Source organism: Pteronotus mesoamericanus, unplaced genomic scaffold (assembly GCF_021234165.1).
Source record: "Pteronotus mesoamericanus isolate MK-2021 breed Mesoamerican mustached bat unplaced genomic scaffold, CSHL_Meso_final scaffold_85, whole genome shotgun sequence".
Lineage (NCBI taxonomy): Eukaryota > Metazoa > Chordata > Mammalia > Chiroptera > Mormoopidae > Pteronotus > Pteronotus mesoamericanus.
Genome location: NW_026555329.1, coordinates 63,823,718 through 63,842,951, shown reverse-complemented (window position 1 = coordinate 63,842,951; position 19,234 = coordinate 63,823,718). Strand labels below are relative to the sequence as shown.

At 35.8% G+C, this 19,234-nt stretch overlaps 1 protein-coding gene across 1 annotated transcript in view; it reads left to right on the top strand.

Moving 5' to 3' along the window:
* Positions 1–19,234, top strand: part of GRM8 (glutamate metabotropic receptor 8) — an 823,740-nt gene that overhangs the window by 476,539 nt on the left and 327,967 nt on the right. Inside the window, exon 7 of the mRNA XM_054564284.1 lies at positions 5,755–5,955. Coding sequence (XP_054420259.1) covers positions 5,755–5,955 — 201 coding nt within the window. The remainder of the gene's footprint in view (positions 1–5,754; positions 5,956–19,234) is intronic.

Here is a 19,234-nt window from a genome sequence, read left to right as displayed (position 1 = left end):
TGGCAGCATGGATGGACCTGGAGATTATTATGCTAAATGAAATAAGCCAGTCAGAGAAAGACAAATGCCATATGATCTCACTTATATGTCGAATCTAATGAACAAAATAGAAACAGAAGCAAGGACACATGGAACAGACTGACAACTGTCAGAGGTGAGGAAGGAGGGGAGGAATGGATGAAAGAAAGTGAAGGGATTAGTCAAATAACATATATGTATAACCTATGAACACCGATAAGTGTGGTGATGGCCAGCGGGAAAGGGAGGGTGGGGAGGAGTGGAGGGGACAACGGAGGGGAAATGGGGACATCTGCAATAGTGTCAACAATAAAAATAAAGAAAAAATTTATTATGAATGATCGAAATTAAACAAACAAACCAATAAACAATCACTGCTCCTGCTGACCCGAGTTGACGTGTTACCTGAAGCCGGGAGGCTGAGGGGGCATTTGGGAAGGAGTGAAGAAGGTTGCAGAGTGAACATGTAAGGGGAGTCCTGTGGTTGGAGAGCTCATGTTATATGCAAGGACCTAAAGTGGAGCACAGGGAGGTGGGGGCGGGGGGCGCAGATCTGGCTAGAGCCATGGGGCCCCGTCCCAGAGGTCCCTTTGGACAGGTTTCCTAGTTGAATGCTGAGACTTCGTGAGGTTCATTCAGGACAGTGTCCAAGGCCTTACAAGCTGTGCATCTGGGCCCTGACCGCAGGTCGGCCTTGCCAGCCAGCACTCTCCCCTGGGGCCAGCTGCCTCCGTCAGTCTGTCTGTCTGTCTGCCTGCCTGCCTCACTGCAGAGCCCATGCTGTCACCCCTCTGCAGCTGGGGAGGTGAGCACATTTCACCTGGGCATCCTAGCACTTAGGAGACACTCCGGTATAACTGAACATGCTCATGTTTCTTTCCCATCCTCCCCCTATTGTGTCCTTGGAATCCAAATCAGTTTTAAGTTCAGTATTCGATGACTTATGTTTACTTTAAGTGTGCGGTGCAGTTCCTGGCATGTTTCTCAATTATTTCAAAGTCACCCACTACGTACATGTGAGATATCGGGGAAGATTTGGTCCTATATGCATAAATGTATTTGTTCATAGCAGCTCGCAAATTCTTTCTTTGTTTTTTTTACCAATCTCTGCACAGCAACCGGAGGGGAATCATTTGATTGTTTAAAACAGTAGCTGCATACTTAAGAAAAAGTTAGGGAGAAGATAGACAAAGAAATATTTTTAACATACAAATTTAGAGGGGTGGATTATTTCCACTACATGCTAAAGCTATAATAAAAAGCCAGCCATTGAATGTTTGCTTTCCTGGGAATAAAAGGACTGATAGGACTTTCCTTTTTCTCCCACACTGACTTGGTCAGCTGTTTATTAGATCATCACTGCATTAACACTGGAAGCATTATGTGCATAATCTCAGAAAAAAGAAGATAGCCTCTATCATCTCAATTTACAAAACTAAAGTATATCCTAAGAAATGGGAAATTCTTAGAAAGCAAAGGTCAACAACTGTGTGTCAGTCAAAGAATTTACAATTTATGTCAGGCTTATTTTAAGAACTCACATTGTCATGGGTACAGGACTTTGCAAACTTGAGCAGATTTGCCTTTTTAGTCAGAGGAAACAAAAAACCAAGGACATACATGGGATGTGTGAATGACCTTAGCTAAAGTGCCTATGTCATTGCTTGGACCAGTGAGAGTTTACTGTGTCTCCAGGAACATGAGATACTGTTAGAAGTTTTAGATTTCATTAATGAAAACATAAAACAATCTGGCAATAAAATTTATGAGGCTGACTTCATCCACCACGACACAAATACTTTGTTACATGTTGTTAATTTTAAGCTATACACTAAGAACACATTACAACTTTACAATTAGTGTTTTAAATGGATGACTGACATACAGCCTTTGACAATATTTAGCACTTTATAGCAACACATTAATGCTAACTTTAGAAACTATAGCATAATGAAATTTTACAGCCAATTAAGTTGATGAGTCACTGTCAGTTTCCTAAGTTCCTCTTTTAGATGAAAGAGACAAATGGATATAGAAAGTGAATAGCAAACTAATTCCTATAAAATCTTAAGTATCATCATGAGATCAAACTGTTAAGGAATAGGAAAAAATACATTGCCTAAACAGCTAAAAAGAAACCAAATAATTTATTTTTAAATTTAGAAATGATAATGGTGTTCAGTCTTTTAATTTGTTACCATGTGTTTATATTGGCTTAGAAAAAAAGACATAGTATCTATTGACTCATGTGACAATTGTCATTAGACAATCTTCTGACCTTTACTTAAAAAAAAAAAAAGTGCAAAGTTGAATATATTCAGTCTTCCCTCAAAATAATTGGAGTTTATAACTAGTAAAGGAAATAAAAGTTTGGTGAAAATTTAAATAGTTCCCTTTAATAAGATGGTGTGGTATTTGAGAATTAATATAAATCAGTTATATATGAAATTGGTTTTTATGCTTTAGGAAAATCTAAGGAAGAGTATATGTATTAAGTTGGAGCATCGCTATTAAAATTTATCAGGAAAATGTTGTATATAACTTTATTCCAATTATTGAATGCTCAGAAATATCCTTATAGATTGATACGAAGTTTATAGTAGCATTGCAATAAAATCATAATATATTAAATATAGAACATTTTTGGATAAAGTTAAAACACATAATATATTCATACATGTCTAGCTTTTACAGACATTCCATGGATTGTGATAAATTTCCAAATTTTTAATTGTTTGAATAAGTTTGGCTTGGGCATTCTATGCCTGCTGACCACACTCCACACTATTGTAATGGAGGCATGGAAACCCTCTCTCTGCCTTTAAAGTCCATAAAAAGAAACAAAATTATATAAACAAATAATGTTCACAGAAGAGATGTGCCTGCATGTGCATGTGTGAGTGTCCATGTGTGTCTGCAGCAGGGAGGCTTGCCGAGTAGCGGTGCAAATGGCATAATCTGGAATGTTAGTGCTATGAAGAGAATGTTTGTGTTTCCCCATATTAATATGCTGAAATCCCACCCCCCTAATATGATGGTTGATATTAGGAGGCAAGGCCTTTGGGAAATAATTAGGATTAGATTTAGGCATGAGGGTGGAGCCTCCTGAATGGGATTAGTGCCCTTAGCTTGCTTCTTCTCCACTCTCTGCCTTGTGAGGTTACAATAAGAAAACAGCCAGAACACAGCCTTCATGAGAACCCAGCTATGCTGGATCCCAGTTTCGTCTTCTAGCCTTAAGAACTGTGAGAAATAGATTCCTGTTGTTTATAAGCCACCCAGTCTATGGTACTTTGTTATAGCTGCACGACCTGATTAAGACAAGTAGATTTCTGTGTTTTGAAATTACAGATTTGTCATGTCCCTCGCTGGGAGATCTGGTTCAAAAAACTTGGAGTGAGCTGACAAATCTTGAGAACATAACCAAGAATGGGAACAACTGCTCTGGGATGTGGAATCTTCATTTTCAGTTATCAGTTTCAGTAATGCAAACCAATGGGACACAGGGATCTCCATATATACCTAGGGAGTCTACCCTGAAAGGAGTTATTTGAGTCTTATCTCAATAAATGCTCTTGTCACTTGCCTCTTTTGTGCAGAAATAACCATGCTGATCTGACCAGGACTGTCCAGGTTTTGGTCTTATAATCGTGAGAAACTCTTCAGTCCTGGTCTAGCCAGAGTGCCTGATTACCAAACAAGATCTTTTAAGAAATCACTGAATTGTTTTTGGCTTCTGTGACCATTCTTTAGTGTTTATATATCAATTGTCTATTTTGTGGTTAAAACTGTGCGTGAGAAACTTTAGGCAGAAGCTGAAAAGGCTGTTTCAACAGGTCACTTGATGGCATTGTGGACATAAGTAATACTGTCCTGGGACCCAGGTGACAAAGTGTCGCACAGCGTTAGGGAGAGGATGGTGCCCCGACGTCTGCATGGATCTTAGCTTAGATCATGAAGCTAAGGCAGGTTGAAGGGGGCAGTGTGCTTTTTGGCACCCTGAAGATGTCTGTTGGTAGACCTGCCCCATCTGTCTGTGCTCTAAAACCTGCAAAACCCTCAATGCGAGGGTTTAGGGAAATAATGATATAATTCCCTACAATGATAGCCTGGTTTTAGATCTAATTTGACATAGAAACAGATGACATAAAGTTACAGTAGGAAATTGGAAATGTGGGCTGGAAGTTAAATGACAGGAAGTCCTAAAATACTAATTTTCCAGAAAGCTAGATTCCAAATGAGTTAAAGTGATTTGGACCATGTAACCAACATTTTTGACTCGCACTTATATTTCTAAACCATAGAAAAAAATAATAGGTGAAGATGTTGAGAATGAATGGATTTTGAGGTTGGAGAAAAAACAAGGACTCAATCTTGGGGAATGGAAAGTTGAGCCATCAAAAAAAAAAATCACAAAGACGTGTGGAAAAAGAAGCAGACTTTGGCATCATGACAGACTGCAGGAACAGAGAGTCAACCCACAGCATTTATAGGATCAGAGTGTAGCAAGTGACAGAGGCCAGAAGAAGGTGTTCAATGACTGCATGAATAAAAATGAGTGAAATGGCCACTACATTTGTCTGGAAGAGAGTCACTGGTTTTATCAGAGTGTAAAAAACCAAGTATAAACAACCATTTTAATTCAACTCTCTAAATTTGGAAGATATATATATTAGTGTGAAGAAAAGAAGCATTTGTTGAACTTAAAGACTATTAAAGGTAGCTAACTGGCATCCATGAGAAGGTTTAAAGTGCTTGCTTTTGGTCTCTCCAAGTGTTATGGGATATGTAAAGTTGAGGGGATGTGGAGGTGACAAAAGAGCCTTTTGGGACCCTTAGTAAGCCCTCAATGTTCTTTCTTTAATTTTTTTCTTGAGTGCCCAACATTTTTGTCATCTGAATTTTTCTGGGCATTGAGCAAATATCAATGCCCAGATAATTTATGGGGATCTAATGTATGGTGTAGTGACTATAGTTAAACAGTATTGTATACTAGAAATTTACTAAGAGATTAGATCTTAAAAGTTCTTGCCACAAGAAAAAAAGTGGCAACTCTGTGAGGTGATGGATGTGTTCATTAACCTTATTGAGGTAGCCATTTCACATTATATATATATGTCAAATCATTGTGGTATACCTAAACTTACACAATGTTATATGTCCATTATGTCTCAATAAAGTTGGAAAATATAAAAAATAAAATAAAATAGATATATAAGTCCAAGAAGAAAATACATTAAATGAGTCATCTAAAGATAAACAGGGAATACTCGCATTTAATATTTACACAAATGGCTCCCAAATAGAACACAGGCAAACAAGAGCAGGCCTGGTTGGGGGAGAGGCCTTAGTTTGGGTCACTAATTAAATGATGCATCTGAAGCTGAGGGGAGAAAAAAACAAGTCTGTTCATTTTACTCAAACGATCAAATCACTACCAAAATGTTATGTAATTACCAGAACATACAATATAATAAAGACTCAATAAGGTGGAATTAGGATAATGAAACTATATGTGTTTTATTTAATTTATATATTTTTGTTGCTATTGAAATAGTTTCTGTTCTTTCCAAATAAAAATTTAATACCCAGTTTACAAACATTGATTATAATCAGAAGTAAAATTAACTAGTTTTATCTCATTGAATGTGCCTCAAATGATGGAAATCTTAGCCCTAATGCCGTCTTTCAGTGAAATCTAACTGCCAATTGATGATTTCCCTTTTTCTTTCACAGGGCTGGAGCGAATTGCACGGGATTCCTCTTACGAACAGGAAGGAAAGGTTCAGTTTGTAATTGATGCGGTGTATTCCATGGCTTATGCCCTGCACAACATGCACAAAGATCTCTGTCCTGGATACATTGGCCTTTGCCCACGAATGAGTACCATTGATGGGAAAGAGCTACTTGGCTATATTCGGGCTGTAAATTTTAATGGTAAGTTATTACTTATTTTTTTCTCTAAATACTTCAGAAGAGACAAGGTATGTTTTACCCCCTATGTATAGAAGATACTGAAGCGGAGGAGAAAGCAAAGGATTAGAAGAAGTTCCTTTTTTAATCAAGTGTGAATTTTTCCACCTGCTTTTAAATCCCAAACATATTTTTTGCTACCATTAATCTGCTCCTGAAAGAAGCAGAATTTAAAAATAAGTGTCCCTCAATCAAAATATTCTTCTTAAATATCACTATTTCAGAAGTTCCTTAAGAGGCTCCTTTGGAACCATTGACAAGAGATTAGATTTTTTGAAGCTGTTTTATGTTTTTATTAGAGAAGAAATTGTGGACATTTTGTTTTGGAGCTGATTTTAGGCTTTTTAAACAATATGTTGATGTAAGGGAAGTGAATGATTTGGAGTTGCTCTATATTTACATTCTAAGAGTGCTGTGTGAAGCTTCTGTATCTTCTTTTTCCTGGTATTTCTTTCAATGATTTGGTCAATTTGAAACAATGGGCTGCATCATGGAAGAGAGAATTACAAGCAATGCAGTGGAGGTGGGATTTGCAGAAGCAGAAATGCTGCTTCTGTGAGTGTCACAAGAAACTGATATAGAATATGCTGGATCCATAGTATTTGGCTGAGAACAGTCAAACTGCCTGTCTGAAGTGATGGAATTATTGAATGCTGTTCTTTCATGAAAGTTGTAATGGTTGCTGCCCATGACTTTGACAATTATTTTCAAATGAAATGATAGAATGCTCTGAGCTGTCTAATTCTTTGTGTTTGGCTGTAATCCACACAATGGACATGCCTCCCAGCCACGCACAGCGCTACACTGTCCATCATAATACACTCCAGTGACCTCAGCTGCCAGCCTTTCTCAGAAAAGCACAAGGTCATCTTCAATTTAGAATTCAAGTACTTCTTTTGCTTTGTTCATGGAACATGAAAAAAAATTTGGTTTACATTCCACACAGCATTTTTGTTTTCAGCAGAATTTTCAAAAAACATTACAGAGCTTTAATATTTTTGTTAAAAATATCATAAAAATTCAAAAAAGAATACCAGTATTAAGGGGGATTTGAAAATAATTTTCTTGCAATTATCAAATTGAGCAAAAGAAGAGTGGTGCAATGCAAATTTATTTATTCTAATGTGAGATTAGGGAATATTTCATTTGTCCAAATTGTTAGAAGGTGGAAAGAAAAATGCACATGAATATACTTTCTCAATAGTCACCGAAGCTAACCTCTAGAAAATAAGGAAATATTTCAAAGAAACACTGGGCTAAAGTATTTTAAAGGTGAGTTACCAATTTCTCTTTTATTTTAACCATAGATAAAAACCCAACCCTTCCTTGATGACCTCAATTACTTTACCACACTGTAATACAATGATGCTATTAAAGACTATTAAAAATGCCTTAATGCCTAACGATTATTAAGAAAATTTGTCTCTGGACTCCAATCATTTCTGAGTTCTCCTGTCCACTTTGTATAGTTTTTTGCCCTTCTACATGATCAGAATGATGTTGCTGTGTGTGTGCGCATTTTAAGGCTGATTCTTTCCATAATTTGCTTCTTTTAATCCGTTATAGACAAGAAAAGCACATTTTATTAATTCAGTCAAGAGATATTTGTTGAACACATAGAATGTGTAAAGCTTTGTGATAGGTACTAACGATAGATTACTGGTAAAAACAGTCAAAACAGACATGGGATTTAAAGTTTCTTGGGAAACAGATATGAATCATATGAGGTACAACTGTATAATCTATACTGAGCGCTGCATGCAGAGATGTGCTGGGCTGAGAGCTCATAAGAGGGGAAGCGTCCCTACTCTGGGGCATTAGGGACAGGTGAAATCTGAAGGAGATACGTGGGTGAAGCAGAAAGCCGGCCAGATAGATCATGAGAGGTCATATAGGTCATTCTCAAGATTTGTTCTTCATCTTGCGAGCAACAGGAACCCACTGAAGCATGATAGAACTGTGTCTAATACAAAACTAAGTATACTTCATATGAGAGTCATGGAAAGTACATGAATTTTTGTGTATGAACTAAAAAAGGAATCTCTTTGAGCTCCTTGGAGATTTATTTTGATAATGCCTTGAAATCTGGCTATGTTCCAGTAGCTGACAATACAGAGTATGAGACCTGAATATATAAACAAATTATTGTGCAATATATAATTCTCTTGATTTTTAGTAATTTTTAGGATGTTCATCATTTTTAAAATTTCATTATTGCTTCTATAGTAGTGTTCACTTATCATTAATCCCTTGCTGTTTATGATAAGAAGGCACATAAAGCTGTTCAAATAGATGTAAACATCAAAACCACTGAAGGAGAAGAAACAAATAAGGTAGCCAGAATGAAGAATTACACTAAGTTCTGAGCTTTCTAAGCAGCCAGAATGTACAGGGACATTCCATGGGATACATATGTTTCTTTATATGATAGAAACAAACTTAACTATTTTTCAGGAGAGAATTAATTTTCTTGGAAATTATTTCTAAAAGAAATGTATCATATGGGACTTTGACAGCCTAATAAGCACCACTACTTAAAATTTTACAGCAAAAGCATAAGCCTTCTCTTTGGCTCTTGTGCATGTGTACCCGCAGTCAAAGCTAAGAACATTATGCTTGTACCATGGAAGGATATTTTATTAAAAGAGCTTTCAAGGAGGGGGAGATAATCTCACTTGATCTAGATTTACAGCTCTTTTCAGCTCTGACGATATAAGGATTACCATACTCTTATTAAGAATAAATGGAGAGCGTCTTCCTTATACTCTGCTTTTCAAACTCTATCTTCAAGAGACTCCTTCTCAGACACCTAACATTTCAGTCAGTTAAAATAAGAACTTATGGGCTGAATGTGTGGCCATTGCGTTGGACACTCTATTTCACCTAGTGCTGTTTGCTGATCCTGGAGGTACCTTGAAAGGTCCCAATAGCTATATAGGGCACACATCAAATCCACAGATTTAAATATTCATGCTCTCTCAGGGTTTTCATAGAAACTGAAAGTAGACACCCAGAATTTGTGTTCTCTGTTGGGAACCTCGCTAACTGCTATTACATGTTGTTAATTGCATGCCCGGTGGGCGGGTTGTGTTGGTGATGGTCAGTGTTCTTGCAGTGAGAAAGCCAATCCGCTTCCCAAAGACTGGAATTGCAAGGGGGTCATTGGTCAAACCACAGTTTCCTTAGGAGCAGTTTTGAATCTCCTGAAGAGTTGAGAATGTACTTGACTAGACCCATAGCTGTTTGCTATACATGACAACAAAAAATTATTGCATATTAAGTTTTCTTGGCCTCTTACCAGCTGTCAAGGAATGAGCTTGGTAACACAACCATCAATTTTCTCTGTAGCCTTCCAGATTGTCTTTCAGGATCAATGAGCTACAAAATGCATTCTCAAGTAATTAAAAAATTGACCCATTGGATGGAACTATTTACTAATACCCATTTAAATATTGTATGTGTCTGCCCTAAAGTGTCATTTCTGTGTAGAAGAAATTTTTGTTAAACTGATTCTTTCTGACATTAATGAGATATCAAAGAAAATCGCTTTCTGGGGTCCTTTTTTGACTGGGGTAGTAAAACTGTGTCATTGGTGTAGAGAGAGATGCCGTAATAGCAGGAGGTTAGCAGCCAGAGCAGCTGCACAGACCGTTGGCAGCAAGTTAAAGAGAACCGTTTAAAACTCAATCTTGCTGAAACTGTAACCCGGTGTGGGTATGCCTAATTAAGCAATAGTTTAAAGATACTTGGTTTCAAAGGTCATGCTTCTTCCAGTTTACTCTTTGATTGACAACATGAAGATCATATTCGAATTTAGAAGATGAATGATTAGTATTTCAGGCCAGAATTAATCTTTGACAAAACAATTAAAGGTAAAACACTTAGTCAAATGATTGAACTACAACGTATTGTTTGTTGTCGTAGACGTAAACAACAATGGTGCTTCGACTGAATCTAATCACTCAAACTGATATTTTCTCATGAGTGGAAAAATTTACCTGAAGCATAAACACGTTCTGAGTCATAGCATATCAGCATTATTCATGTGTTTCTCACAACTTTTCTCAGCTTCTCATCTCTATTCAGGGAAACAGAGGGAAACAAAGACCTGTCTTTTAAGATTACTTTTGTTACTACCATTGGAACAAAATGCTCTTTCTATAAATTTTTAAATCCAAAGATTTATCAAAAGAAAAACATAAAATGAAGAAGAGGAGTTTAGATTTTTCAGGAACTTAAACAACGATGTCAGTTCTTTACTCTGGTCTGGCTATTGGCAATAAAATATTAATATTGCACATCTTGTATGAAATCAAAGATTTTTCTGTTGTCATGAGAAAAAAAAGAAAAAGTGTTAAATAGAATTCCAGAGAATTCACTCCTTTCCTCAAGAGTTGAGCTCGTGTCAGGGGCAGAGCCGGATACTAATCAGGATTGTTTGATTGCAGATAACAGAAATCAACTTTAACTAACTTAAGCTAAAAGGAAGAATTTATGAGGGTGTGTCAAGAATCATCATGGGAGAATATAAAAGAGTCTAAGAAAATAACTGGTTATAAGGACCAAAAACCTGTCAGAAATCCAAACCTCTCTGTCTATCTGTTTTGTTTTGTTTATATTGGTTTACAGGGTAGGTAGAAGCAGGCCAGTTACAATAGTTAGGTGCTATTGGTTCAGGAAACCTACTAATTAATGTGTGTGTGTGCACGTGTGCGTGCATGCGTGCGTGCGTGTGTGTGTGTGTGTGTGTGTGTTTAAGTCCCAGTTCCAATTTCTTAGAAACCTGAATCTCATTAGCCAAACACTTAAGTTGGATGTCAGACCACATCCAATTTTTTTGTGGCAAGGAGCAAGCAGTCCAAACTTAGCAGTCATGGGGCATTCCCAGTGGATGAAAGGGACATTTTGGAAGTTTCTATAAGTGATTTATAGGGAAAGTTCTAAAAAATTAGTAGAGAGGTAACAACATGAGAGAGGGGTGATGCTGTGGTCTCAGAATCTCGTTGCTTCACTAGTTTGGTAACTTTTTGTTAGGCCAGAGGAGACACAATTAAGAATCACATAGAATCTGTGAGAATCTGACAGAGAGGTCAACTTTGGAATTGTTTAATGCAAGCCTTCATGTTGCGATTGGATTGTCTGACCCCAAGAGGACTGAAGCGGCTTTTCTAAGCTCAGTGGTGAGGGTGGGGTCTAATCATCCCAGTGCTCAGTCTTCTAAGGAAAATATAAACAATGCCTGATCAGAGAGACTGGTATAGAGATGGAATTTATCAGCATCTTCTTTTTTAAAAAACTATATTGATTTCAGGGACTTACTGCAAAATTTCCAAATATATAGTTCTCAGAGTCTCTGAACACTGTTTGATTTTGAAGTAATTTTTTTGCATAAAGTATCTTTAAGAAGTCAGTGTGCCTTAATATGTTACTAGGAAATTTACTACAAACAGATTACTAGGTCAAATAAAACAGTGATAAATTTCTCATAAGATTCTGTAAAGCCATTTGATTAAAAATATAACTCTCATTTCTGTTACAAGCACAAAAACAAACAAACCACAAATGGAGCAAATGTTTAACATGATAAAGCACATCTCTTTCAGTCTATAACCAATTATATATTTATAGTTATTCCTATTAAAGAGATGGGTTAATCCTGTTACTATTGTTAATACTCTATAAATTTAATCGGTGTGATAAAATATGAAACAAAAATAACAGAAATTACTACTAAAAATGAAGTAATACTATGGTTATTTTCAAGTGATTCGATCTCAAGATAATAAATTGAAAAATATATTAGAAGTACTTATTTTAGGAAAATGATCAAATATCAAATTAATATGTAAACATTAAGAGCTTTTCTACCTACTAGTAAGAAATCATTAACTAATAAGTGGTAAATAAAACTGTTTTCTTTTAAAAAATATTTAATACATCTTGGAATAAATTGAACAAAAATATGAAAGACCTATATAAAGACAAGTTTATCAAGAGACATTTCTTTTTCATAGACAGAAAAAATGATCATAGGAAAAATGTTAATCTTTTCTGAATAAACCTGTATTCAGATTTAATATAATTTAGTATAATTTCAACCAGAATGACAAAGGAGTATTTTCTGGAATGTGAAATAATATTTAAAATTTTAATTGTGAAAATAAATGAGTAAAAATCACTAAAATGGTTTTGAAGAAAAAATTACTCCTATGCAACATTTAACATTTAAGCATAATGTTAAGCTACAATAATCAATATAGTATGGAACTAGTATCAAAATAAACTTATGGTAAATAGAAACTGATAGGAAAAGCCAGAAATATATAATGATAATAAATAAATCAGTTAGTACATGTATACATACATACAAACATATATACATATGAACTGATGATGTGATAAAGATGGAGTTAGGGCTCAGTGGAAAAGGACATTTTATTAATTTTCTATTTACAGTAAAATCAAGGGAGGTGATTCCTCCATGTAAGAGAGTAGTCTCCATTTGAAATTTATTTTGGAGTTAAGTAAAAATGAAGGAGCAAAAGAAAAATACAAGAAAATCTAGAAGATGGTTCATCAGATTTGAATTGGGAAGTTTCATATAAGTAAAACATTATAATAGGAAAATAAATGTTTGATTTAGTAAAATTTAACACTTTTGAATATTAAAATGATCATAAACAGTTTTTAAACAGAATGTAAAGGAGGGAATAAATTTGGGTTGCTGTGTCAAAGGATGATATCTAAAATGTAAAAAGAGCCAGCTAAATTGATATAAATTAAGACATCTCCAAAGATAAATAAGCAAAGCTTGTCAGTGTGAATAAAAGTTTGAAAATAAAAGGTTAAGCCTCAATAATCATAAAAAAAGTCTACTTAATCAACAATGAAAGATTGCTTTTCGCCTACAAAATTTACAAAAACTTAAAAATTATAGGTAGTAACTTTTAAAAGGTAATTGTTTTGGTTCTTCCAAAAATTCTTGGTGAGAGTGGATATTGGTATAATTTTTTTTGGAGAATATTTGCTCAGTACGTATACTTTAGGGATCCAGTCTAAGGAAATTCTTGGAAACAAATGTATTTACAAAAATACTGAAAAAAACAAGAAAGGAAAATTGTGGTTTGTTCTGTTTTTAATCAAAACCCATCAGCAGTATGCAGCATCGTGGCATGACCTGACCTGTTCTGGAATCCTACACTTTTATTCTAACTCTGCTGCATTTTCCTCTGTGTTCTGAATCTTCTTGACTTCACAGCATCATCTTTTAAATGGAAGGATTATACTAAAGTGATCTGATCTGTGAGGTTCTCTTCCAGCTATTCTTTACACATTCTTTTAAAGGCACATTTTAAAAACATAAGTCCCTGCCTAGGTCCCAGTGTTCTTACCGTTTTTTTTAATTGTTTATATTTCATTTTTATCTTTTATGAATCATTCATTTATCTCATATACGTTTTATTTGGAATCTTACAGAGTACCTACTAAACAACTCTGTGCTAGGCATCAGAAATGCAAAGATCCAAAGAATGGAGTTCTGTGAGTTGTCAAAGACCATAGCTTAAGAGAGGAAGGATACAGCCTGTTATGAATTTGTTAAGTGATGTGGTAGACGTGGTGACATGTACAAACACAAAAAAAGGCTGAGATGAGGAAACTGCAAAAGGAGGTGCTCAGAGAATACAGCAGGGAACAAATAGGTGACATCTGATTTGTTACAATTGGAAAGTGACATTTCCTCAGGTAGACAAGATAAGAAAAAAGATATTCATGGCAGACAAAGCCGTTTAATGGCAGCTGAAAAACAGGAAAGAGCATGCTTTCTAAGAAAGCGGAGCAGCCAGTGAGTGACCTTGGAGCAGCCAGATGAGAATGGCCAAAGAAGCTCGGTCCTGGTTAGAAATTGCTGCCAAACTCTGATGTTTGAATGTGTCGCAGCAGGCAGCAGGGAATTGAGGCTTTCTGAGCAGGACAGTGAAGCGCTCAGATTTCCCTTTCAGAAAAATAACGATGGCAGCAATTTGCAGACTTGGAGGGAGTGAGATTAAAGGCAAGGATGACAAGTTAAGAGACAGTTCCAATAGTCCCCCAGGAGAGAATAATACCTGAAATGGGAACATGAAAGTACAAATGGAATGGAAATAAAGAGGGAGAAAGGGAACACAGAATCATTTTAATGCTGGCTCTGTTCTGGTTGTAGTGCTTTGACTAGAAACCAAGAGGTTCTGAGAAATATCTTAACTTGTGCAAATGATCTTTCTTTGTAACTTTTTATGACAACTCCATTAGTAAAGCTAATTCAGTATGTTTGTTCATATTCTATTGATGAAATTGGCTTGACACTATGTTTTAAATGCTTGCATAAATAGAAAATGAGATATAACATGTCAAAATATGGGAAAACTGACATCAAATGTCATTTCTGGAAGTTATGATGCATAATTTCCTTGTGATTAAATAGTACTTATTTAATAAATAGATATCAAGCAAAGTCAAATGTGACAAAGTGGTTATCTGTTAATTTAAAATATAAATATCCTTTTTGATAGTTACCGCATTTGAAATAAAATTGAGAAAAACATTATTAATAATTCAAAAGTACATTATATTATTTATTCTTGAAGCTAAAGATCTGCAGTTAGTAAAGTAATTCCTGGAAACAGTTATACATTTTTTAAAAAGTGAATGGCATATACAGTGACATTGAATATGTATAGATAAATAAACAGATTGATTTGAAATTAGGTAATTTTTTAGTTTCTGATTAAGGAAACTTTAAGCTGGTTATAAAATAATCTTACAAATTAAGTTATCATGGAATTTAGCAACATAACTGTACCTGCCTCTCTTTCTACTTCATGAGGTGATGAACTGTGGGATTTTTAAATGCTGATTGCTTTTATAGTCAATTCATATTTTCAAAGGGGGCAGGAGCATAAAATGGAGTAAAAATAGCCTCTTCAACAAATGGTTGGGAGAACTAGAATGGTACATGCAAAAAAAATGACACTAGACCACCAATTTACACCATGCACCAGAATAAATTAAAAATGGATAAAAGACTTAAACATGAGGCATGACCCTATAAAGGTTCTTGGGGAAAACATAGGCAGGAAAATATCAGATATCCCGTGCATCAATATTTTTGATGATATGTCCTCTAGGGCAAGAGAAATGAAGAAAAGAATAAACAAATTGGATTACATCAAATTAAAAAGCTTCTGCGTGGCTGAATAAATCATCATCAAAATGAAAAGAGAACCAACTGTATGGGAAAACATATTTGCCAACAATACCTCAGGAAAAGGTTTGATCTCCAAAAAATATTAAAAAAACTCACAGCTCCACTCTAAGAAGACAAACAATCCAATCAAAATTGGGCAAAAGACCTGAACAGACACTTCTCCAAGTAGATCATACAGAGGGCCCATAGGCATAAGAAAGGATGCTCAACATCATTAACCATCAGAGAGCATAAATTAAAACTACAATTAGATACTTCACACCATTTAGAGTGGTCATCATTAACCAATCAACAAACAAGTGTTGGTGAGGATGTGGAGGAAAGGGAACCCTAGTGCACTGTTGGTGGGAATACAGACTGGTGCATCCACCTTGGAAAACAGTATGGAATTCCCTGAAAAAACTAAAAATGGAACTGCCTTTTGACCCAGCAATTCCACTGCTGGGATTATACCCTAAGAATCCTGAAACACCAACTCAAAAGAATCTATGCTCCCCTGTGTTCATAGTAGCATTATTTGCAATAGCCAAGTGCTGGAAACAGCCTAAGTGCCCATCAGTAAATGAGTGGATCAAAAAACTATGGTACATTTACACAATGGAATGCTATGCAGCAGAAAGAAAGAAGTAACTGCTATTATTTGCAACAGCATGGATGGAACTGGAGAGCATTATGTTAAGTGGAATAAGCCAGGTGGTGAAAGACAAATACCTTATGATCTCACTTATAACAAGAACCTAATGAACAAATCAAACGAATGAGCAAAATAGAACCAGAAGCATGGAGACAAGGTACAGACTGACAGCAACCAGAGGGAAAGGGGGTGGGGGATAAGGAGGTTAAGAAAGGGAAGGGTCTCATCAACAAACATGCATGAATGACCCATGGACATGGATAATAGGGTGGCGATTGCCTGTGGGATTCAGGGTTGGGCAGGGCGTGGCAGAGCAACAGGGGAACATTGAGACAACTGTTACAGAACAACAATTTTAATTTATTTTTGTTAAAAAAATTTTTTTATTGTTTAAATATACTTACCTCCATTTTCCCACCACCACTTTCCCCTGCCCGACCCCCATGCCCCACGTCCCACCCTCAATCCTTCCCCACTTTGGTTTTGTCCCTGGGCCCTTTGTGTATGTTCCTTGATTTGACCTTTCCCCTTCCTTTCCTTGTTACCCCCTCAACCATTCCCTCCTTCGTTACTGTTGGTTTGTTTTTTCTTTCAATGTTGCTGATTATATTTTCCTTGCTTGTTTGTTTTATTGATTAGCTTCCCCTTATAGGTGAGATCATATGGTATTTATCTTTCACCTGATGGCTTATTTTGCTTAGCATAATGCTCTCTGGTTCTATCCATGCTGTCGTGAAGGGTAGTAGCTTTTTCTTTCTGTTGTGTAGTATTCCGTTGTGTAAATGTACCATAGTTTTTTGATCCACTCATTTACTGATGGGCACTTAGGTTGCTTCCAGCACTTGACTATTGTAAATTGTGCTGCTATGAACATTGGGTTGCATAACAATCCAATTAAAAAATGGGCAAAGAACCTGAACAGACACTTCTCCAAGGAGGACATAAACAGGGCCCAGAGACATATGAAAGGATGGTCATCATCACTAGCCATCAGAGAAATGCAAAGGAAAACCACAATGAGATACCACTTCATACCAGTCAGAATGACCATCATGAATAAACCAACAAACAAGTGCTGGTGAGGTTGTGGAGAAAAGGGACCCTCATACACTGTTGGTGGGAATGCAGACTGGTGCAGCCACTGTGGAAAACAGTTTGGAATTTCCTCAAAAAACTAAAAATGGAACTGCCTTTTGACCCAGCGATTCCACTGCTGGGATTATACCTTAGGAACCCTAGGAAAACAACTTTTTTAAAAAGCCTGTGATGAAAAATGTTGTGGTATAATATTTAAATTAAAAGGCAGGTAAAAAATAAGCATATATAATTTGATGCAAAAAAAGGTGTCTGTATAAGACTTGATGAATAAGCAGGGGTGTTGTCATGATGAAGCTCCTAATCACCAGTTGCCCATAGCTCTGGCCTTCTGTATCATCTGAATAGTTTCCATGATGGAATTTTCAAGCTTAAAACAAAGTTTGATTCAGATTCCTTGCTCTACTCACTCAGTCATTGTGAATCCACAACCACACAGTACACGTGCTTGCTCAAGGGTGACTACCACCTCCACTACCTAATACAGTGAAGTCGACGTTATTCATGCATTTGAATTCTGGTCGACTCTCCTTGGCTTCCAGGTTACATCAGTGTTGTACAAATCATTCTCATTATTTTAACAATGGCTGGACTTTTTCTGGATAGACCTTGTATTTTTTAGCGTGGCTGTGAAATCTAAAAGTAAGGTGATAATACATAGAAAGTGCTTAATAAAGAGGTGGGCATACTGTATTACATATGGAGAATATTTTATCAATAGGGGAGTAATGAAATTTGTACTTGGATCATCTTAAGAAGATGGGATGGGTAGGCTGGGATTCAGCACATGGTACTCCAGAAAAACACAGATTTCAAAAGCACCATATACAAGGATCACTAGCGGGAATGAAAACACAGGAGTTGGAGTGTAGGCTTCTGCCTTGGCATGAAGCAACAATGTTTCCCAGCGGTCAGCTTCTTAGAGGCACAGAAATGTGAGTATTCCTGCAACATTCTCAGAGTAGATGGGAAAGTACATTACTGCCAATAGGGGCATCTGATGAGTCTAGAGGAGATATAGGGAGGCTCATTCTCTCATTATTTCTACTACTTCTTTCAAATTATGTACTTTTTAAAAAAATGAAGAAAAGCATTTAATGGAATAGCTCCCATGTTATTAGCGGTAATTATTTTCTGGTGTTATTCGCTTCAGAAAGACTCTACCTGAAAATTGTAATGAAAACTTGATTATTTTTCTCTTTAAGGTTATTAACTCTTATAATTACACTACAGTTTAATCAAGAACATACTTTGAAAGTGTGGGATATGAATGAGAAAATTCTTTTAATTCAGGTGCCTAATTATTACACTTGAGATTTTGATTTTCTTGTGAACGTGTTAAAAAATCATATGTCTAAAATAACTTTTCTTTTGAGCCATATCAATACTTTTGTCTGTAGCTAAGCTAAGGGAACAGTAATAAAATTTTCATTTTTTAAAAAGAGTTAGGGAGTGTGTATTATGGCGTTTATTTGTGTATGTTATACATATTCATTTAAAAAACCCTTATTGAATGTCTATTATGTTCTTAACTGTGATATTTATATTTTGCCTTGTCTTCTATTTCATATGCCTTTTCCTTCATCTTTCCTTATATCTTAAAATTATTTTCCTTTTCTTTTGTCCTCTTTCTTGCCAAATATTTCTCTACTTGCTCTTGTGATCATTCACAAGATACTAGTAAGTGGCTAAGAACATGAAATTTAATGTTGAGATAGAGATGAACTAAAATTCTAGCTTTTTACTTAGGTTGTGAGACCTTGGATAAGTCACTCAAATTTCATAACTCACTTCATTTTTATCTTTGGATGGGAGTATTAAACATATCTATCTTGTAATGTTATTTTGAGCACTTAATGAGATAATTCATGCTTAAAGGCTTAGCAAAATGCCATGCACATTGTGAATAATCAGTATATGGTAACTCACTATTTTTTTTGCTCCTGGACAAGTATAAAGCCTCTATATACACTTACTAAATTTCAAACATACACTCATAAACACCCCTGCATACATAGCCATTCCCATACATTCTCCTATACACCTTACATCTCTAAGCATCTGATAAATCTCTTTTAATCAGTAATACTTTTGTCTAAAATTAATTTGTTTTTTATTTTTTCAAGGCATAATTCATTTCCTCTTGAAGTTGATTAGGCTCTTTAAGTTCAACTTTCCTATCTTTTGCAGTCATTTTCTGAACCCTTTATTTCTTAACATCTTGAAGTGAGATGTGGAAATAAGGGGACATAAAGCCCATACTCATCTGT